This window comes from Enhydra lutris, unplaced genomic scaffold, assembly GCF_002288905.1.
Source record: "Enhydra lutris kenyoni isolate GAN:26980312 unplaced genomic scaffold, ASM228890v2 scaffoldscaffold1, whole genome shotgun sequence".
NCBI classification, from domain to species: Eukaryota; Metazoa; Chordata; class Mammalia; order Carnivora; family Mustelidae; genus Enhydra; species Enhydra lutris.
The window spans coordinates 38372391-38395105 of record NW_019154085.1 but is presented as its reverse complement, the minus strand read 5'-3'; the positions used below and the strand labels follow the sequence as shown (position 1 = coordinate 38395105).

At 41.0% G+C, this 22715-nt stretch overlaps 1 protein-coding gene across 17 annotated transcripts in view; it reads left to right on the top strand.

The window, feature by feature from the left end:
• The window catches only part of LOC111142430 (thyroid hormone receptor interactor 12), a 138158-nt gene extending 115826 nt beyond the window's left edge, over nt 1-22332 (top strand). For all 17 annotated transcript variants that reach the window (XM_022495640.1, XM_022495631.1, XM_022495607.1 and 14 more), the window contains 13 exons: nt 300-427; nt 1745-1896; nt 2553-2695; nt 3778-3934; nt 5484-5582; nt 11909-12023; nt 12327-12481; nt 13197-13361; nt 16720-16884; nt 18448-18561; nt 20214-20308; nt 21007-21110; nt 21793-22332. In XM_022495640.1, the coding sequence (XP_022351348.1) occupies nt 300-427; nt 1745-1896; nt 2553-2695; nt 3778-3934; nt 5484-5582; nt 11909-12023; nt 12327-12481; nt 13197-13361; nt 16720-16884; nt 18448-18561; nt 20214-20308; nt 21007-21110; nt 21793-21989 (1789 nt within the window). In that variant the 3' untranslated portion in view covers nt 21990-22332. The remainder of the gene's footprint in view (nt 1-299; nt 428-1744; nt 1897-2552; nt 2696-3777; nt 3935-5483; nt 5583-11908; nt 12024-12326; nt 12482-13196; nt 13362-16719; nt 16885-18447; nt 18562-20213; nt 20309-21006; nt 21111-21792) is intronic.
• The last annotated feature ends 383 nt before the right edge of the window (nt 22333-22715 follow it).

Genomic DNA, 22715 nt, shown 5'->3' with positions numbered 1-22715 from the left:
TTAATTCAAGCCCCGTAGTGGGCTCCACTTTAGAAAAAAAAAAAAAAAACTACAGAGAGTCATTGTTCTCTGAACCAACCCTGGAGTTCCTCAGGTGGCCTCTCCTGGGCCAGTGGACTCTTTGTGGTGGTTTCCTGAATCAGTGCCTGGGTAATTCTCCAAACCCATAAGTAGGGAGAAACAGGATAGATGTCAGAGTTCTGGTAACTGTGGTGTCTGTGGGTCACACTTCAGCCCCTGTAGAAGAGTTTGTATTTTTAAAATCGACATTTAGTTTATATACTCTCCAATCAATTTAGGTACAAACCCGTGAGAGAGGATGAAGAAAGTAATAAAGATTGTGTTGGTGGTAAAAGAGGAAGAGCCCAAACAGCTCCAACAAAAACATCGCCTAGAAATGCAAAAAAGCACGATGAGTTATGGCATGGTAAGTTGGTCCATGGGAGGGGAAAACAAATTGCCACGGGGCAGAAGGTTTCTTGTTGTGGAAGTTTTAAAGGAATGATTTATATCTGGCAGTGAAACCCTTAGATATGATACAGAAAAAATGAATTTACCACAAATGAAAAATTAAGTACCTGTAAAATTAAATTTTGGAAGAAAATTGGGAAGAACTCATACTGTTCTCATGACAAATTTATGTTTTCATGAAGGCTAAAACAAATTTCGTTAGTAGAACACATTTACTAAAGAAGAGACTGATGGTGATCAGGCAGGCCCTCCATTTTTGTCATTTGTTACAATCTAACAATTACAGAAGGAATGAAAAGTTCTGCCAGGTAGTGTAATGACTGCAGAATGGAGTCGCACCTCCCAGTTGATCTCTTTCCTTTTGTAGTATGGAAGCTATCACGCTTCCAGTCTCCGAGTGCTCACCCACCCCCGCCCCCCATTTCTGTGAGGGTAGCAGTGTTTTAACATTCGGCTCAGGGTCCTTCTTGGAGACCATCTCTATCCAGGAGTTCCAAACAAAATGGTGTCAGCTACTGGATTTTTTTTTTTTTTTGGTCCTCAGAAATAAGGGCATTATAACAATGTTTTGTTTTCTTTTCATAAAACTTAAGTTCTGTTGTAAAGGATTTTTATTTTGAGTTTTTCTGTGTCTGTGTTTTTGGTGTTAAAAATTGCCCCTTTTTTTAATGATAGCAATAGTGTGGTGATTTTTAATTCCTTTGTTTGGTAAAAGTAAATGGCAACAGTTTGAGCCCCTGCCCCCTGCCCAAGCTATTACTCAGTGAAATCTAAGAATTGTAGATCCCCTTGGAAACTCTCAGTCTGTCCTATCCTCGGCCTCAGATTAAATAGCCAAATCTCCTATCAGATTTACAATTGGGAATATTTGTCTGTTTTACATGGTCATTTTAAGGTGATTATAAAAATTTAAAAATCCAGGAAATTTGTATAAAACTAAACTTAAATTTAAACATTCTGTCTTTATTATTCTCTGTGGCTGTTTTATTGTTAGTTGTTTCTTCTGTTGAAAAGAAGAAATGGGAAATGAGTCCGTTTTTCTCCTTTACAGTTTATTTGGATATGGGAGGAAAGCAAAATTTTCATAAGCTTGTATGATGTATGTGTAAGATAAAGGGGAAAATGTTCAAGCTATCAATACTCTGATAGGATACCAAACAGTAGATCTTCACAGCTTGTGCTTACTATTTTCGGGGGATAAGAGGACACCGGCTCCACTGGCACAGCCTTTCTAACTTGGGTCAAACCTTACCTTTGATCTTTTGCCCTCTAGATGGAGTGTGCCCATCGGTATCAAATCCTTTAGAAGTTTACCTCATATCCACGCCACCTGAAAATATAACTTTTGAAGACCCATCATTAGATGTGATTCTTCTTTTAAGAGTTTTACATGCCATCAGTCGATACTGGTATTACTTGTATGATGTGAGTAATGTGGACTGCTTATGGAGTTTCTCATTGTGTGTAGTGCGTGGCATGTTACCTGTTGGTTGATGGCTTTTTCTGTCTAGTGGTTGATGAGTGTTTGTTGTACTAGGGACAGCCATAAGGATTCCGTTCAATGTAGGGGGATCATAGTCCAGTGAGATATAACATACTCACCAGTGGGAGCTTCTCCCGCAATTTCTGTGGCTGGCCTACATCTTCGATTAGTGTTCTTCCTGGCTGTAACTTTATTAAGTTAGGCTACAAAATGAAGAACGATGTGGATTTATTTATTTATTTATAGAACTGATAGAAAAATTCTTTCAGTACATTTAAGCAAAAGTTCATTTGTCTTAAGTTGATAATAGGGAAGAATGACGGAATTGGCCTCACACAAAACATTAGCTGCCACCTCAATGATTGGATTGTACTAGTGGCCTGTAGGGGTTGTGGTATTTGAGATCTGCATGGTAAAAGTTGTCATTTAGGTTGAGACACTTGAGTGAGGAGCTGTATATCATATGTTGGGAACCAGGTGAAATCCAGGCCCTCTGCATACATTTTTGAAGATAAAGAGTTAGTGGATATAACCCTAATGTTTTACTACATGCAGACTTACTTTATTTATTTATTTATTTATTTTCAACATTTTACAGAATGCAATGTGCAAGGAGATTATTCCAACTAGTGAATTCATTAACAGTAAGTTGACAGCAAAAGCAAATAGGCAGCTTCAAGATCCTTTAGTAATCATGACAGGAAACATCCCAACATGGCTTACTGAACTAGGAAAAACCTGGTAAGATGATGATTTCTGAAGTGGTATCTTGGGAGTGTGTTATTGTTGCATTGGTCTTAATATATTTTGTCACAAAAACAGTCTTCACTGGACCTACTTAAATGTGTTTAAGTAACATCATATTTGATCACAGCTTGCTTAATATTTAGTGTCGCTGTCTGTAGCTGGGGCGAATACAAGGTCTACTTGTGACAGTACATACTGTCTAAATATATGAAATAGAAAAGTATGCAAGGATATTTAAAGAGATTAAAATCCTCTGTCTTCGTAAAGGTGGACTCCAAAGGTACATAGTTGGTTGATTTTCTGAGCCTGTTTGCATCCAGACTTAACATTCTCAGAGACCATAGAACTGTACCACCGATCAATACAGTAGTCAGTAGCCACATACATCTGTTTACATTTAGATCAGTGAAAATTAAGTAAATTAGAAATTAGATTTTAGTCACATCAGCCACATCCTTATGTGGCTGCCCATATTAGAACAGACGTTGAATATTGGCATCACCACAGGAAGTGTTTTTAGCAGCTCTGTGTCAAGAACTTCCAAAATCCTACATCAAGAGGCAGCAGTAGGACCTTTGTCCCTGTAGGGTTCCTTCTCTGGAAATCAGCATGGCTGTTTGGTAGGTTTGAGTGACTTAGAAATGCCAGAGCTGGAGGAAGATCAGGAGCTAGTAATGCCATCATTAGTATTTGTGTATACGTGGTATGGGGATGGCTTGGCAGTGTCATGAAGCAGTGATCATATTTTAAAATCAGGGTTTTGCTAGTCAAGTCATACTTCCTGAAAGTCTTTGGGTAGATTAAAGATAATCTTCAATAGATCTGATTTAAAGTATAGGATTTTTAATAGTTGAATTTCATTATTTCACAGCAAAAAGCTACTTTTAATGCATTACTGATCCCTTAGAAATTTCATACAAGAGTTATGAAAATTCTTCCAAATTAGTTTGCCAAGACCGTTTTTATTGGTTCTCTTACAGTTTTTCCTCTGTATCATAGTAACAAGTTGTTTCTAATGTAGTGTTTGTATGGTTTGTGATTCTAACTCAGATAATCTGTGTCTCATCTTTTTACAGCCCATTTTTCTTCCCTTTTGATACCCGGCAAATGCTTTTTTATGTAACTGCATTTGATCGGGACCGAGCAATGCAAAGATTACTTGATACCAACCCAGAAATCAACCAGTCTGATTCTCAAGATAGCAGAGTTGCACCTAGATTGGATAGGAAAAAAGTAAGTTTCTCCCCCCAATACGTAAAGGTAGACCGCACCGAGCTTTTGCCACTAACGGGAATGCTGGAGCTGCGGCGCGTGGGAGCAGTGCCTGTGGTCACACGGTCACTGCCGTCCCTCTGCTTGTCTGTCTTCTCTGGAGCAGCCAGGGTTTCCTGTCAAGTCTTGGAACCCGGCTCTCTGTGATTCTTTTTCATCCCACTGTTAAGAGTCCTTTTTTCCCATTTCTGAAGTAATTTCTCCAGTTCTTTTTTCTTAGTTGCCATGACTCTCATGCCAAGAAAGAGTCCTGTCTTCTCCCACCAAGGCTTTTTCTTTTTAGTTTAGGAACTCACACTATAGCCTCCCTTTTATACTTGATCCGTATGCAGTAGGTAGAATTAACCAGGTGCACTTTAGTTCCTTCACACATCACTCTGGTCAGAGGTGACCGAAACAGGATTCTTGATGGGATTCCTGGCTTGTGCCTAGTTGCCCCTAGTTGCTGACCTCCGCTTCCTGGGCTTCTCACCTTGGCTCCACACTCAGAGCTCTGACCACTCCACCGTGAGCCATTCCAGCGGCGACCCCATCCTCCATTTGTGACGCCACTGCCTTTTGCTTCTGATGTCTCTGTTCATCTTTCTCTTTTCTTGCTGAGGATTCTTATTCAAGTGTGTCTTTTGAAAACCTGTAACTCCAAGACTCATGAGAGCCACTAGTAATGACATGAAAAGAGTTAGAAGGAATGAGAAGCAAAACAAAAATTACCTTATACTTTTTGTTTGTTTTGCAAAGCCTTGCTATTTCTGTCTTTATTTGTATCACTAGGATTGTGTCAGTGGCAATGTTGGTAGATTTGGAAATCTAGCAGGACGTGTCTCGTCCCCATGAATCTCGTTAGTAGATGTTTGTAAGTTTGTACAGTTTAGTAGATGTTTTTAAGATCTCTGCAGGTTGGGGCCGGGAGGTTTCAGCTCACCTGTCTCACCTGCCACTGCCACACCGATCTCTCCATGATGTAATTGTAACTGTGCCCAGGGAGAGGCCATGTAGCTGCAGCCCTAACTTGCACTGGTGTCTGGCAAGGTTACAGAGAGCCTTTCTTCTCCACCTGAAATTTTCTCAACGTGTAGTGGGCTCAAGATAATACTTAGACTTAACTTGTAGCTTTGTTGTCCGCATTCGTAGCAACACAGTTGCTTCTTAACCTTTCCTGACATATGCTTTTCTAGAAATGGTCTTGGGGTGCTCCAGTGGCTCAGCCAGCTCAGCATCCGACTCTTGGTTTTGGTGGGGGTCATGATCTCAGGGTCGTGGGATCAAGCCCCACACCACTCCATGCTGGGCATGGAGTCCACTTGAGATTCTCTGCCCTTCTTCCTCGCCCTCTGCCCATTGCCCCACTCAAGCAGACGCATGCACACTGTTTCGTGGGCTCTCTCTCAGATAAATGCAAAATAGTATTTTAACGGTTCGGGTTTTTTTGCACTCCAAGAAACGCCAGCTGTTTATTACAATAAAGTGTAACACGAGCATTGTTTCCTCACATATGTGCTTTGTTTTTCAGCGTACTGTGAACAGAGAGGAGCTGCTGAAGCAAGCGGAGTCTGTGATGCAGGATCTGGGTAGCTCCCGGGCCATGTTAGAGATCCAGTATGAGAATGAGGTGAGCTTACCAGTGTGGTTGGTTTTCGACTTCATTTGTGCCTTCAGTAAGACTTTGTTGGTCCTCTGAAATTCTAAAAGACAATTGGGAAATTAATCTAGAAATTGGACATTTGCTCTGTGTCGGATGATCCTGGAAGGCGGAAACCCTCCAGTTTCCAAGATTAAGATGTTTTTTTCCTGCATAAGAGCAAATGTTTGTGTAATTCTTAGGTTGATAAAGTGAAAGGGTGTGTTAAGCGTACCTTTCAAAATGTTTGAACTGCTTTTAAAAAAATAACAGATCTAACCTGTATAATAAATGTACACTTACAACATGTACAATTCTAGTCGTACAGATTCTGATGTCCGAATGTATTCAGTCTGAAACCATTACCACATCAACATCAAGAGAACATTCCATCACCCCAAACTGTTCTCCTAGGTCACTTTGCCATTCGCCCCTCCCCCTGCCTCTTGCCCCCAGGCAACCATCGGTCTTTTTTTGTCTTGCAGTTCTGTCTTTTCTTACAGTGTCCTAGTAGGTATGTAGCAGTTTGTGTTACTCTTCTGTCACTTAGTACAATGCTTTCGAGAGTCATCCAGATTATTGCATGTATCTGTATATTTCCTTTTATCACGAATAGTAAGAGACTGTCATATAGATATTTCAGGAAATGTTTCATCACCAGGTGATAGACATTTTAGTTTCCAGTTTTTGACACGTGTGAATGATGCTGCTGTGAACATTGGGTACAAGTCTTTGGATAGACACTTTTTATTTCTCTTAGGTAAATTCTTCAGGGATGAATTGCTGAGCTACTTAATAAGATCCATTTTTACTTTGTGAGCAACATCACAAACTGTTTTCCAAGTAGCTTTGCCATTTCCTATTCCCGCCAGTGATGAAGCTTGTGAGTTTCAGTGGCTTCCCATGCTCACCAACTCTCGGGTCTAGTTTTTTTTAATTTGGGGTATTTTGGTGGGTTTACAGTAGTATCTTACTATGTTCTGTTTGCATTTTTCTGATTTATCATTCCCATTTGGTTTACTGGCCATTCATATATCGTCTCTGGAGAAGTGTCCATCCACATTTCCAGCATCGTGTTTTATGATTAAGTTATTACTCTGGCTATAAGTACTTTATGAAATGTCTTTGGAAGAGCAGACATTTCTAATTTTGTTGAAATCCAGTTTATCAGTTTTTTTCCCCCCTGGTCTGTGCTTTTTTTAATCCCAGGAAATTTTCTCCTCACCCTTGGTTTTCAGAGATTTCCCCCCATGTGTTTCTCTAGAAATTTTAGAGTTTTGGCTCTTATACTTAGGTCTGTAATCCATTTTTAGTTATATATAGCATAAAGTAAGGGATTAAGGGTATTTTTCCTTTTTTCTAAAGATAGGCTATTTCATTTTTCTAGCACCATTTGTTTGAGAAGGCATATTTCTCCCATATTGAATGACTTTGGCTCCTTTTTGAAAATGAGTCGATTGTGAATATTTGGATCTATTTCTGGATTTTCTGTTCTTTTTTGTTTTTCTATACTGTCTTGATTACTGTATCTTTATAGTTAGTCTTGAAGTCAGATAGTGTGAGTCCTCCAACTTTGTTTTTCTTTGTCAAAGTTGTGGTTATTTCTCAGTCCCTAGTATTTCCATGTAAATTTTAGAATCAGCTTGTCAGCGTCTACAGAAGGTCTCCCAGGATATTGATAGGGATTATGTTGAATTTTGGTCAGTTTGGGGAGAAAATTGACATGTATTAGTGTTGAATCTTGGCGGTCATGAACACCGTGTAGACTTCCATTTGTTTAGGTCTTTTTATCTCTCTCAGTTTCACTTATTAACAAGTCTAGAGGTCTTTCATGTGCGCATTTTGTTAAAATTCTCCCCAAATATTTCTTGCTTTGTAAGGATGTTGAAGATGATACTCTTCTTATTTTCTGGTTGCTCTTAGTTTGTAGAAATACAGTTGATTTTTATATCTTCACCTTATTTTCCGTGACTTTGATAATTTTTAGTTCTAATAACTTTAATAGATCATGTAGGATTATTGCAGAACCCAGGTTTGGGAGGCTTAAAGGGCTGGATAGTAAAACATGCAGGGGCTGCGGGCCCTACACTGCCCATCACGACCACTGCATTTTGCCTTTGTTGTACAAGCAGGAAAGTGGCCGGAGACGATACTTACGTGAATGGGCCTGGCCGTGTTCCAACAAAATTTTATTGTCAATGAAATTTGAAGTTCCATCTAATTTTCACATGTGGTAAGATGATATTCAAGATTTTGCAACCATGGAAATTGTAAAAACCACTGTTAGCTTGCAGATGGTACAAAAACAGGAAGTGGACCAGAGCTGTAGTTGGATCACCTGTGTTGGACAGTCTTGTTGGCTGTGGAGAAAAAATACGTTTTTACTTACTTTCTAACCTTTGTCATTTCTTTCTTTTAAGGCACTTTTATATTAAACAGCCTGGACCGGCCCTCAAGAGATTTCAAATAATGGTTTTTCTCTGTATTTTAACTGTGAAAAACTCTTGAGGGTACTTTTCCTCCCTCTTTCCCCTCAATATTTTTAAGACAAAACTTGAGAATGTTTAGACTTCTAAAACTCGTAAAGACCTAAAATTTCCAAATCTTCTATTACACTGATTATAATAGCCAGTCACTCTGCCCATCAGTTTTCTTGTCTATAAAATGTGAGGTAGAGTACAACCACTAACAATCTGCAGTATCACCTGCGGTTATCCAAGGAATTTTAATATGAGTTTGATTTTTCTTAGGCATTTTCATCTCGTTAAGACTTTTGAAAAGTTAATTTGAGAGTATTTAGTCATCAAAAGTAAAACTTCAAGTCATTGTGACCTAGGAAGTCGACCATGTACTAGGGATCCAGGTTATGGCAGAGTTCCTGCAGTCAGAGGATTACAGTGTAGTGGCGGGGGTGTGTGTGCAGCACAGGACAGAGGTACAAAGGACACAAGTCCTACCGTCCTAGGAGCGTGTGAGCAGGTTCATAGAGTTCGACTGATGGAAGAGAGTAGAAGAACTAGGGGACCAAAGGCTGTGGGTCGAGCAAAGGATTGGGCTTTGTGGCGAGTAGCAGAAGCGATGGGGCAGAGGGAGATGAAGTGGAGGCCTTGGCTGCTGGGATAAGAAATTGGCACGCTCTTTTGAATCCACCCTGACCGTGCCTCTTGCTCAGAGATACAGTTCTTCAGATGTTTACATGTGCATTTCTTCTTCATAAAACTGCAAGACCTCTGCCCCAGGTGACTTCTTTTCCTGAGTTTATTTTTAACTTTAATTTTTACTTTTTTACCCCAGCACATTTTTTTCTTGCCAGGAATGTCTTTCCTTCCCTCTCGCATCCTTCGTGGTTCTGTTCACATTGCCTCTCGCACGGAACCTGAACAAGTTCACGATAGCATCACAGTGATTGCGCCACGGGTCATCAGGACTGAGTTACTGATGTAGAAGTCTTAATTTAATAATCTCCATTGCTGGGTCTTACCCACTAATTATGGGAAAGATTCTAGGAGGATCATTGGGGAACAGGGCTTGGGAGGAGTACTGACTTTTTAGATACAAAGGGCCTCAGGTTGTAAAGCAGATTCGACCATACAGGTCTGCAAATGACCATTAGGAAGACTCCAGAGTAGCTCTAGAAGAATCCTAATTCGAAGTATCAAATCCAGATGGGCCCCATCTTGAATAGGGATGATTGGTAAACCAGTGTCTAGGCTCAGAGAGTCTTTAAGCCCCAAGATTGGCTTGGGCTACAAATGACCAACCTCTGGGAGGGCGAAGTGTTAGGAGCGGGGACTCTGGAGCCTGGTGCCAGCGCTGCCTGACTGTGACACTGGGCAGTTCTGTAAAGTCCTTGGTGATACCTCAAGAGGGGCAGAAGAGATGGACCTTTCTCATCCCGTGTTGTTAGAATGATTAATGGTAGACCATTGTCCTGTCGTAAGTGCTAGTATGTGTTAGCTTTTGAAAGAGACTCAGTTGTCAAAATTCATTTTTCTGTGTTTTTACTTCTAGAGCTTTATGCTTTTTCTTCCTTTTTTTTTTAAAAGAATTTATTTATTTATTTGAGAGAGGGATCACAAGCAGGCAGAGAGGCAGGCGGTGGGGGTGGGGGGCAGTCTCCCCGCTGAGCAGAGAGCCCAGTGTGGGGCTCGATTCCAGGACCCTGAGACCATGACGAGGCCTAACCCACTGAACCACCCAGGCACCCCCTTTTCCTTCCTTTAAAAACAAATGAAGCAAAACCAAAGTACCTACCTTTCTAGTGGAGTGGCTGAGTAGAACAGAAGCCTGAAAAGATAAGGTTGATCTACTGCAGGGCAGCTGGCCAGTCAGGTTACAGGGTGAATTGCCAGAACAGCTTTGACTACCTCCTTCCACACCTCACAGATTTGCTGTGATGACATGTTTACAGTGATACTAGTGCCATTTGATATTTTAAGTCTGTTTTATCTTTAAAAATAACAGCCCATTCTTTGGATGAAGGAATTAAACTGATCTGATTTGTGATTTCTATTTAGCCTAGGGTAATTATGCTAAAAGGAGAAAAAAAAAAAACTTAAGTGGCTCTAAAGCACCATCTGCTGGATATCAGATGTTACTGCAGTTTTTTCTTTTACTTCCTCTCCTCCAGTACTCAGGATTCAGTGGAGAACAAAGTATACAGAATTCCTACCATCACAGAACCTTTTTTTTCCCCATGTATTTACCTATATGTGTATGATGGGTCACATGATGAAGAGAAAGAAAGGTGGATCGGGATGGGGGAAGGGATAGGGTGGTTAAGAGGACATTTGACAGGCAAGTCATTACCATTTAGGGAAGGGTTTCTCTAGAGAAAGAACAGAGAAGCAAATGCCCCAAGGCAGATTCCTGGCCCTTCCGCAGAATGACCTTCCAGAGTAGGATCAGGCTATGGGAGGGGGTCACCCAGGTGGTGCAGGCCGGGGAAGAACCTGAGCTTTTGCTCTGAGTGAGATGGGAGGCCTCTCGGCACTGTGAGGCTAGACGAGGAGATGCCGGGAATGCAGGTGCAGAGAGCATGCGGGAGGCTCTAGCAGTAGACCAGGTAAGGGACCAGTTCAGAATATATTTTGAAGGGGAGGCTTACAGTGTTGAATGATGGGTTGGAATGTGCAGTGAAAAAAAGAAAAGCCAGGGTGGTGTTGGTGGGTCCAGAAGGTGTCACCACATCCAACCTGGTATGTCACTGTTTGCAAAGTTAGAGTGAAATACTTGGTGGATTGGATCTGATCTGTTAAGCTAGTTTGGATACTTTAAAAAAGTAACTGTGATAATGATAAAATAATGCCCATTATCTGCAAATCATCTCTAAGTGAACTCTAGTTCTCTTGATCAGGATAATGGTTTGAGGTGGCCTATAAACTACTATATTAACTTGTTTTATATATATATATATATATATATATATATATAAAGGTTATATATAGCCTTTATAGAATGTGAAGGAATGACTAGGCTATGAGCATGGACACGGGATGCCTCTTATGGAGCGGGGCTTTTTGTTCAAAGCTGTACAGTCACATCCAGGCTGGTTTTAAAATACCAGTGCCCAGGCTCTAGTCACACCTATCAAGCGAGAATCTTCGGGACATGTTCACCATCTCCATGCAATCATACTGATAAAGCTCTCAGGAGTTTCTAGGGCGCCGGGGTGGGGGGCTTGAGAAGCACAGACGTGCTCCGAGGCTAAGTTATCGCGGTGGGTGCTCGCATGGGTCTGACCTTCCCTGGGCCCTGTGTTCTTCTGCAAAGCAGTGTTCAGTGGCTGCTGTGTGTCCACGCACTCTTGAGGGTACAGAGGTGAACTAAAGTTACCCTCGAGGGAGAAATGCAAACATACAATGAAACTGTGGCAGTGTGAGGTGATGTGAGAAGTCGCTGAACAACGATTCCTGAAGAAAAAGGAGCAGAGTCCCTGGGCTGAAGAGGAGGCTTCTCTTGAGGAGACGACATTTGAGTTGGTTTCAGGGTAATAGCTCACCCGAGAAGGCTCTGGAAGGAGATCATCCTCAGACAAAGCCTTCTTATTCGCCAGGGGTGCGAGAGCTACAGCAGCACTGTTGTCAGTGTAGAAGCCTGCAGCACACAGTGCGAGTGTGAGGGTCCTGGGCAGTAACAGGGTGGCTCGTTCTTGTTCCGGGGGACCAAGGCTGAAGGAGCCCGGTCAGGACAGTTGGGGAAATGATGCATGAAATAAACAGTTGCTGCTAGTATCCATATTGCGAAGAGGTTGGCCCAAGAAAAAGGCAGCGTAAAGTCTGAAAATTTGAAATTGTTCTGCCTTTGTTCTTTTGTAGGTCGGTACAGGTCTCGGGCCTACACTGGAGTTTTATGCACTTGTATCTCAGGAACTACAGAGAGCTGACTTGGGTCTCTGGAGAGGTGAAGAAGTGACTCTCAGCAATCCAAAAGGTAATATTAATGTGTGAGGTTGTCAGTCTGTGCTTTTCACGTGAGGTAAAAGGGCTTTTATAATTCATTAAATAGATGTACTTTCTAGTAGAGGGCCATGGTCTCTGACCTTCATTCAATTTTTAGCCTTTGTTTTCTCTTTTATCAAATTAGGGAGAACCTTCCAGCTCTAGAGGACTTCATTCCATGATCTGATTTTGAGAATACTGACTTGCTTAGATGTTCTTAGTTATCAGGTTTTGTCCTGTCTTGTATTGTTTTTGGAAATAGCATCTAAAGTTTTGTGACTTGCTCATTTCATAGGAAGCCAAGAAGGGACCAAGTATATTCAAAATCTCCAGGGCCTGTTTGCGCTTCCCTTTGGTAGGACGGCTAAGCCAGCTCACATCGCAAAGGTTAAGATGAAGTTTCGCTTCTTAGGAAAATTAATGGCCAAGGCTATCATGGATTTCAGATTGGTAAGTTTAGGATTATTTGCTTGTCTACATTTTTCTGTGTCTGTGTACTCTGAGAGTATCTCAATCGCCTGCACTTCATGCTGGGTTTTAAAACAGTGTGTCACAGACTTTAATGGGCATATGACTTACATGGAGATTTCTATTTAAAAACGCTAATTCAGGACCAGTATCTGAGATACTTGGTCAGTATGTAGAAGACCTTTTCTTTCATCCAGTGTCAAGTTTCCAAGCTGACAGTTTTGTCTTGCCTACAGAATGGGCTGTTAACCAGTTATTTTAGAAGTTACATTTTTTTCAGTTTTAATTATTTGGTTCTTCTTTTTAACCTCTTTCTCCCCCAGATGTGCAGTAATGCAGACTACAGTAGAATTTAGTTTATTCCGCCCCAAATAGATTAAGATTCCTGTAAATAATCTCTTAGTTTGGAGGCCCTTATGGAGAATATATGTCCATCATTGAAAGATAACCTTTTTAGGGTCACTGTTTAAATAGGATCCTTTGGTGTACTAAATTTTTCACAATATCAGGGCCCCAAATTGGGTTTAAATGGGAACAATTGTGTGTAATGAGAGAAAGAGTTCCGAAATGTGGTTTTTTGGAGGGGTGAGTTATTACTCAGCCTTTATAAATGATCTCTTAGAGTGTCAGTTACAGAACTGAGGCAGTTCTAGAAGCTTAGCATGACTGTTAGAATATTTTGTATACTTCCTTTCAGGTGGACCTTCCCCTTGGCTTACCCTTTTATAAGTGGATGCTGAGGCAGGAAACTTCACTGACATCACATGATTTGTTTGACATTGACCCGGTTGTAGCCAGATCAGTGTATCACCTAGAAGACATTGTCAGACAGAAGAAAAGACTTGAACAAGATAAATCCCAGGTAAGCTTAGAAGATGAGGAAATGATCAAGTGGATCCGTTTCTACTGTTGCAAGATGAGGTCTTTGTTAAATGGTTTCTATTTGACGCAGTTACTATTTTACATTATTTTACTTATTTTATTTTAGAAGAGTTTAATTTTTTTTATTAGATTAACTGAAACAATTTCACAGTAAGATGACTTCTAAAAACAGCAGGTGATAACAGCTTGATTAACAAATAAATGAAAAAACACTCCTGACTTGAACCCATAAGGCTCTTACTTATTAAATTTTAGGTGGGCGTTATGTGTCTCGGCAGATACTGTATCATACTGAATTTCTTTGGTAAGCATTTGAACCAGTAAAAACTATTCTCAGGACAGATTGTTTTTCCAGAAAGGTAGCTTAATTTAGGAATAGTCCATCTGTTTATAGAAAGATCAGAAAAATAGTTTTAAAGGGCGTGGTAGGTGTCTACTATTTCTTAGTAACATCAGTTGAGGCTTCTTTATTAGAGTGGGTAATCTTGAGCTTTATATCATTCATGTATATTCTTTACATATTAATAAGAGATTAAAAATTATTTGACCCAATCTGAAATTAATAGTGGGTTCTGTATCAGGCAGAAGAAGACAAAGTTATATTTAAAAAATAGCGGCACAGAGTCAGTTAGCTATATTTGGGCAGGCAACGTGGACCAGTGTTAAATCAACTCCCATTTTATAAATTGTGTAAAGTAAGAATAGAGAAGATTTTGTAGGGAAAGTGTCACATCTCCCGATAAACTGGAGAAGAGCTGTCGACAGATGGGAATTTTAAAATGCCTTATCAGGGAAGAAGGTGATTTGTAAGGGAATTAATTTTTCCCCCCTTATTAATTAGTGAGTTTTGGAAAGATCAGTTTGTTTATTGACAGCAATTAGCATTTTAAAGAGGCCAAGTCCATCTTTTCCATAGAAGATACTTTGTCTTAACATTTTTTAGAATAAGTTTTATGCTTACCGACGTTATAAATTTTATTTCTTTAATTTTTTAAAAAATATTCTTAATTTATTTATTTGACAGAGATCACAAGTAGGCAGAGAGGGAGGGTGAAGCAGGCTCCCTGCTGAGCAGAGAGCCTGATGAGGGGCTCTGTCCCAGGACTCTGAGATCATGACCTGAGCTGAAGGCAGAGGCTTAACCCACTGAGCCACCTAGGCGCTCCCAAGTTCGTAAATTTTTAAAAATGAATGCAATCTTATTTGGAATCACCTCTTAGGTAAATGGTGGCCCCCAAAAAAAGGAAGGAAAGGAAGGGCACTATTCCACGTGCAGTATGTATATTAATTCATTTAATCCACAGCATGCGTCAGAGACGTAGGTGTTTCTGTTATTCTTCTTTTGCTCATGAGACACGCAGGGCAGATAGGTTCAGTAACTGGCCAAGATCATGGATCCAGAGTGTGGGAGGAGAGCTGGAACTCGCATGCGAGTTCTGCAGCTTTCTCTCTTACACACTTTGTGACATGCCACCCGTTCTCTTTAACTCTTTTTTGAGATTTGTTCTACAAATCTTTAATCTTTATTTTTGATGTTGTCAGTTTAAAAGTATAAAATGCATAGCACAGAAACCACATTCCGTGGAAACCGCTGTACTGTATTAACCAGTTTTCATCCAGTGTATGAGGAATGGTGGTATGTGGTATTCTGGAGCCCCTCACCTCATTGTTTATGAAGTATCCAGATGGAGCAAACTTCGTAGTATAAATTCTTTTTTTTTTTTTTTTTAAAGATTTTATTTATTTATTGGACAGAGAGATCACAAGTAGGCAGAGAGGCAGGCAGAGAGAGAGGAGGAAGCAGGCTCCCCACTGAGCAGGGAGCCCGATACGGGGCTTGATCCCAGGACCTTGGGATCATGACCTGAGCCAAAGGCAGAGGCTTAACCCACTGAGCCACCCAGGCGCCCCTCGTAGTGTAAAATCTTAAAAGACACATGGGAAATGGGCTGAAGCTTACTAGCTCTCGATGTAATGTAAAGTCTGGAGAAATGAACAGTGAATTCCTTTTAAATATCTTAGGGACCCTATATATTCTAGATTCCTCTCAATGATAGCATTTTATAATGCAGACCTTTATAAGTAAGATGTTCCCTAAGTAACTGTGGGAGAGGAGACTTTCTGTTAGGATAGCAGTGACCACCTTGATCTGTGTGAGAGGTGGGGGGCAGTTTCAAGAGCTTTCCAGGAGGAGAACATTTGAGAGATGTTGATGATTACTATCTAGTCTTTCTGAGAAATACCTTAAACCTAAAATGAAAGGCCTCCCTTCTGGTCTCATCGAATGATTCACCTGCAGCTGAGGAGAGACCTAAACACAGGCTTTTACAGGGAAGGACAGATTAAGATTATACCATAATCTTAGTGTTGTTTCCTCTTCGCATTCTGAATTAATCTGGATGGCTTTCATTTCCTTTTTAAAAATGACTAATTTTAAATCAGAACTTCCTAGCTTTTTTTTAGTTTAAATGACTAATTTCTTGCACCTGGACTGTTCAGCCACTGGGAATTTCATACTTGGGGGTATTTCCAATTTGGAAAGCCATTTCGCTTTCTCCTGTGCCATGTACCTTCATTTTCAGGTAGTAGTTGCAGTTTTGCATGTTGGTTTCTAATCTAAAAAAAATGTGTAATTCTTAAATGTGTGTAAGCATTTATCAAAATAAATAATACAAACTGCTTTTAACATTTGTCTTTAGAGTATGACTCGAGGGCTCTGTTGGAACCTTTCTTCACCGCAGCATTATTGTGTGGATACAGATCTGTTGTCACAGTCCTGAAGTCCTGAAGTCATAGGATGAGAAATCTCCAGGGAGTCCCTTAGACTTGAGCTTTCAGGGGGATCGAAGTTAATTACCGCTCCTTAGGTGGTGCGCTGTTTGTATTTACTCACGTAACAGTGCATTCTTTGTATTTACGGTTTCCTGTCTGAGGAATGGCAGTTAACTCTATGTATAATTGGATTCATGAAGATTAATACAGAACTTAGGAAAAGTTTGTCTGGCTCTGTAACCACTCTCAAATGGACCATCATGTAAGCGATTATGACTTTTTGTGAAATCTGATTTGAAATGTGGTCACATTGACCGACATCTCATTTTGAAAGAACAGTTAAGTGAGCTTATTTTTCCCCAAATAAAAATAGTTGGATTCTGAAATGCTTGAGATTATTTCCTTTGGGATCTGTGACTTGTTCCTGTGTAGATGACGACACAAAAAGAAGTCCTGTAAGAGCAGAAGGAGCCCTTAAAATGTATTAGCGTATCTTTTGTCTTATAAACACAGATACAGAACCAACAGAATGACGGTGCCTGACATCTCTCATCCCCCCTTTTTAGACCAAAGAGAGTCTACAATATGCATTAGAAACCCTGACTATGAATGGCTGCTCAGTTGAAGATCTAGGATTGGATTTCACTCTGCCAGGGTTTCCCAACATCGAACTGAAGAAAGGAGGAAAGGATATACCGGTCACCATCCACAACTTAGAGGAGTATCTAAGAGTATGTAGTCGCGGCGCCCTTCCGGGGAAAGGCCAGCATGGGGACGTGGGGCTTCCTGTTGACACTGCTCTGGGGGGGAGGGATGCTGCCTCTCCAGCCCAGTGAAACCCTTGGCGCCCAAGATCACTACGTCAATCCATTTCTTCAGGCTTTAGCTTCTGTCTGTGCTTGAGAGAACATGTTGGATAGTTCATGATCCTCATGTGACCTCAGATTTGCTGTCCTCGAGCTTGAATACCAATAACATCACCTTGTCTTCATTTAAAAGAAATCGGTGAAAAGGAGCTATCACTTGTGTTCTCGCTAAACTGCATTTTGTCTTTCTATCAAAGTGGCTAACGTGATAGAATTAACACACACACACACACACACACACACACACACACACGTTTATGGGGGTAGCAAAGACTTTGAGATAGTTCATGGTTCTTAACTATATTTGCTAAATTAAGGGAGAATTATTTTGTATTGAAAAGAAATTCTGTTTTAAGGTAACTTACATAGATCTTTATTACTACTTTTTAAAAAGTTTTCTTTTGGTTTATTTCTGACCTCGAGTGGGAAGAGCTTTGGGTTCAAGATCAGATATCAACTACACCCAAACTTGGGTTTTCCAGCAACCTACAGTGGGATTTTGGATAGAACCTTGGAAACATGTTGGCTCTGGTTTTCTTCATCTGCTAGAGAAGGAGAGTAGATAGCAGAGGTCTTCAGACATTGTTTAGTGTCCCCGACAGTTGTGTGACTGACAGACACCCCCTTCAGTATTCAGAGAACTGTCTGCTCTTACTACCTGCGTTTTTCCTTACCTTGAGAAAGCTGACCTTTTAGCCTACTGGCAAATGACCAGGTGAAGGTTCTCTGAAAATAACTTGTAATAATGCTTGTGTTTTTGTTTTTATTTTTATCTGAACGTGTCCTGTATTTCTTGAACCCAGTGGGTTAGCCAGAGTCACTGATTACTAGATAATGTTGGACCGATAACAGGAGCTTTCTGTTACTTTTCGACTTCCCGGGACTGCATTTGCACAGTTGGCCCTTTGCTAAATGAAGTGGAAGGGTTGGCTTCTAAGAACTTAATCAGGATTTAGATATAAAATTTTCACACTAGAAATTCAAAACACTTAACAGTTGATAATTGTGAATCTTGAAACATCAGCTTTACTTCTAAATAACATTTTATCCTTTTGGGACACACTCATCTGTTTCTCATCTGGGAAGGTACTATTCTGTGCCATCGGGTTTTTACATAAATGAATTTTTAAAAACACACTAAATATAAATGGTCATGGGTTGTTTTTGTTTGTTTGTTTGGTGGTGGTGGTTGCTGTCTTGCATTTTCTTATTGGCCAGGCCCCCAGTTAGAAGTTGACCTGAGTGATCTTTTATGCAGTTTTCTGAGAGGTATTTAAGGGACTTTAATGACTTGTATTTTGTTTCCTGTTTTTTTGTTGTTGTTTTCTAAGTGATCAGGAAGGATGTTTCACTGTACTTCACCACATATTGAATAGGAAAGAGAAATGAAATCTTGTCAGGGTTTCTAAAAGACCTTTCTTTTTGCAGCTGGTTATATTTTGGGCACTAAATGAAGGTGTTTCCAGGCAATTCGATTCCTTCAGAGATGGATTTGAATCCGTCTTCCCACTTAGTCATCTTCAGTACTTCTACCCGGAAGAAGTGAGTAGCTTATGTCTCAAAGAAAGAATGGCTCGTCACTCCATGTGTACCTGTAGTTATCTTAGTGGGCGGTCTCTGTGCCATCTAGCCAAAGGTTGTTGCAAACAACCACAACAACAAAAACCAAGTGCAGATGGGAGTTGTGGGAGGTTTGGGAAAGAGCAAAGAAGAGCCTTAAATACAAAACATAATAGAATATAAATGTAACATTTGTATTATATAAATACTAAATATAACAACTCTTAGAGAGTGGGGTCTGTGTGTGATTGGTGAGCACATAGCCTCATTGTCACCTGACCCTGGGTGGGGTGGGAGGCAGGTGTCTGGGGCGTTGGGGCTGGCAGGAAGGGGCCTGGGTCCACAGTGGTGAATGCAGAGGAGGGGGCACTTTTTTTTTTAACCTAAACTTCCTGGATTAGGTGAGACATTGCTTTATGATTGGAGTCAGTCCTTAAAGTTTTAAGGGAGTGTTGCAGATGCTGTTGAGAAGGGGGACATGAGCCTGTGTGCAGTTTTCCAGCCTTCTTAAGTGCAAAAGGAGTCCGAAAAACTACTCGCTAGTGAGGAGCTGGCATAGGAAGGAGCGAAAGTTTGGAATCCCTTTTGTTTATTATTTGAGCGGTAACTTTAGAATACATGCCTATTACTTGCTAAATCCAGCTTTCTTTGAATGACTTAGCATTGTAATCTCCATTACGGTTTTTATGTTCACTCCGATTTGCCACTCACTGAAGCAGGTGGTGTACCTGGCGCTTTGAGGTACTGAATGTCACCTGGAATTGAAAGCAACAGGCGTTGCTCCTGGAATTGAATTCTGGTCCCCACCACTTAACCATTTAACCTTATCTAGGTTATCGCATCTGATCTGCCTGCCTCATCCATAAATTGGGATAACCTCTGTGTTACTGAACAGGATGCATTAAGTACCTGAAAGTGGGTGACGTACAGTAGACACTAAATTTGATATGCCCTGAATTGGATTTTCTCAAAGTATGCAGTCATTCTGCAGATGGGCAGTTAACCAGAGAAAAGGTGGTTTAATTTGAAGCTGATGTTAGATTTTCCAGGCAGATATGAGCACTTGTTTGCTTTCTGATGTTCCCCTGTGATGGCTAGCTTGGTCCCCGTGCCGCCCCAGCCACCATCTGGCCACCATCTGCCTCTCTTTACAGTAAAGAGTGGGAAAGCTGCCCATTTGCTGTCTCCATTCAGCTTGCTTCTCCCACTTCTTGCTCCAGCTCAGTAGTCTGTGTCTTAGCTTTCTTCATGTATACCCTTGGGTTTCTAGAAGATAGGATTTATGAACTCTCCCTGGTTAGAGGTAGATTATCAAGGGAAAGCCTCTAAAGACATGAGAAGAGTCAGGTAAACTTAAGCCCAGGGTTTTTCCCAGGTATGTTCTGTTGGCAATTAAAGGTTTCTCTAGGCCTCAGTCCCCTGCATGGAGAGGAGACTGATTTCCTAAGTGCAGTAGAAGAGCACATCGGACAAAAAGAGGTTCTCAGCAGATCTTTTTTGATGCTGAAAATGATACTTTCCTTTGGCACGTGTAGACCTGTATTCTATTGGCATACCGCAAAACAAGCCTGTGAGGTTCACTCTGTTATGCAGCTGTGTCTTTAGTAATTTGTTATCGTTGTGTGAACACGCAGCTGGATCAGCTCTTGTGCGGCAGCAAGGCAGACACGTGGGATGCAAAGACACTGATGGAATGTTGCAGGCCAGATCACGGTTATACTCACGACAGGTATGTAGTGGGGTCGGTGGGGTTTTCATTTGATGGTCAAGAATTGGGTGGTGTGTGCATGTATATGTACACATCATAAACATTTTTAAATTTGTCTACGTATTTTATTTAAAAAATTTTTTTAAACATTTATTTATTTGAGAGAGCATGGGCACGAGTGAGGAGAGGGATAGAGGGAGAAATAGACTCCCCACGGAGCAGGGATCCTCATGAGAGGCTCAGTCCTAGGACCCTGAGATCATGATCTGAGCCAAAGGCAGAGGCTTAACCCGCTGAGCCATCCCGGCACCCTAAATTTGTCTACCTATTTTAAAGGAGAATTTTCTGATATTTTGGCCTTGTTTCTGTTAAGACCTTAGGACCCGAAGATTCTTCATCAAGCATTTCTGTAAATATGATCAGGGTGGGGGAGGGGAGAGGACAGGTTTCACCCCGTTACCCATTTTTCTATGTAGTAAAACAGAGACATCTGTATAGTCCCTGACAAGTCTTACTTGTTAGAGTAATCCTGCCATTTGAATTCCAGCTGTGACAACAGAAACCATTTGGATTTCAGAGTGTATTGGAATATGAATTCATAGGTAGTGGTAGTTAAGTTTTTACAGTATGTAGCTAATTGTGAGGGTCTGCATTGTGGGGTGATTCAAAACTGTATTTTAATATGATGCAATAATTGTGGTTATTTATTTCTGTTGTAGTCGGGCTGTGAAGTTCTTGTTTGAGATTCTCAGTAGTTTTGATAATGAGCAGCAGAGGTTATTTCTCCAGTTTGTGACAGGTAGCCCAAGATTGCCTGTTGGAGGTGGGTATGCCTTTGCTCGGTGGGTAAATAAATGGGTGTGCCAGCCAGCCAGACTTCAGTACCACAGCAGGATATTCTGTAGTTGACTTACATAGGGCCTTAGTGATAACACCGTAATGCTTCTAAGTGTTCACTCTGTTTTGCAATGTATAAGAGCTTTCACCAGCAGGGACGTTCATAAGGATGGTCTCTTAAACACATTGAAGTAGGATTGTTAATGAACACATAATGCTACTTTTCTAGATAAAATTCAGATCCTCAGGCCATTTGCATTAGAAACTCTTAGAGAAGAGTGCTTTGCAGAGTCTACTTTCCTAGAAGTGAGTCACTCCTAACAGGAGTTGAATTGGTATTCTGTTTTAAAAGTCAGAAAGCCTAAGGAACTGTTTGCCTCCATATTCTACGTGGGCTTTTTATGGTAAATAAAGCAGATACCAGCCACCTTACACTAAATGTATATCAAATGTGTAGATTTAATTGCCAAGCAAGAAAGAGCACCTGTGTGTGTGCTGACCCCATGCAACAAGGCGGTGCGATGTTTCCTGGTAGTGATAGCGGGAGAGGGTGTGTTTGGGATTCCAGACTGATTCTTCTGGCTGAGAAAATGTTCTCTGAGTTGGCCGTTTGCATCCTACAAACTTGCTAATAAGTTCCTTTGTCTTTTTTCCTTCCCTTTCATCAGGCTTCAGGAGTTTGAATCCACCTTTGACAATTGTCCGGAAGACATTCGAATCAACAGAAAACCCCGATGACTTCTTGCCCTCTGTCATGACTTGTGTGAACTATCTTAAGTTGCCGGACTACTCGAGCATTGAGATAATGCGTGAGAAACTGTTGATCGCAGCGAGAGAAGGACAGCAGTCGTTCCATCTTTCCTGATCACAAGAAATGCAGTGTCTGCCTGTTACAGCAAAAGAAAAAAAATCATGATTTCTTTTCTAAATGTATCACCTGAGTCAAGGAAACATGTTACGCCTTCTTGTTGTAGGAAAAACGGCTTGCAGATTATACAAGAGACACTTGGTTGATATTCATTAATGGCCCCATGGACTTAAAAGTGATCAGGCCCTAAAACGTTGTTGTGATGAGGGTTCTTTAGCAAGTTCTTGTTTAAATTATCATTTATTTGATGAGTGAAGTTTTTAACTTGCTTTGCTGTGTGAAATTTAAAAAAAGGGATGTTTTTCCAGGCTGAAACAATAAATGTCGCTGTGCAGTTTAACTCCGGGTGTGTGTGTCCATCAAGCCAAGTCTGCACTTTGTCTCCTTCAAGGACACCTCTGGTACATAAGGACAGAAATTCAAGCTCATGTGTCTTTGACAGATGCGGGCTCGTAGGTTAGCTGTCTGTGCCCGCCACTGCCCCGATTACCCTCCCGGAGTCACGTGTTGTCTGCGGCCCCCGAGGTTCTTCCGAATACAGCGCTCTCGGCGGTCCCGTTTCCGTCAGCCATGGGCTTCTGTTCCGTGATTTCTCCCCAGTTAAGATACAGTTTAAGACTCATTGAACGGAAATATATTGTCGATATAATTCAGCCTTTGTAGCCAGGTAGACTTTTCTCATAGCTTAGTTTGAATCTAGCTGTAGGGCACTGCTGCCCTCTC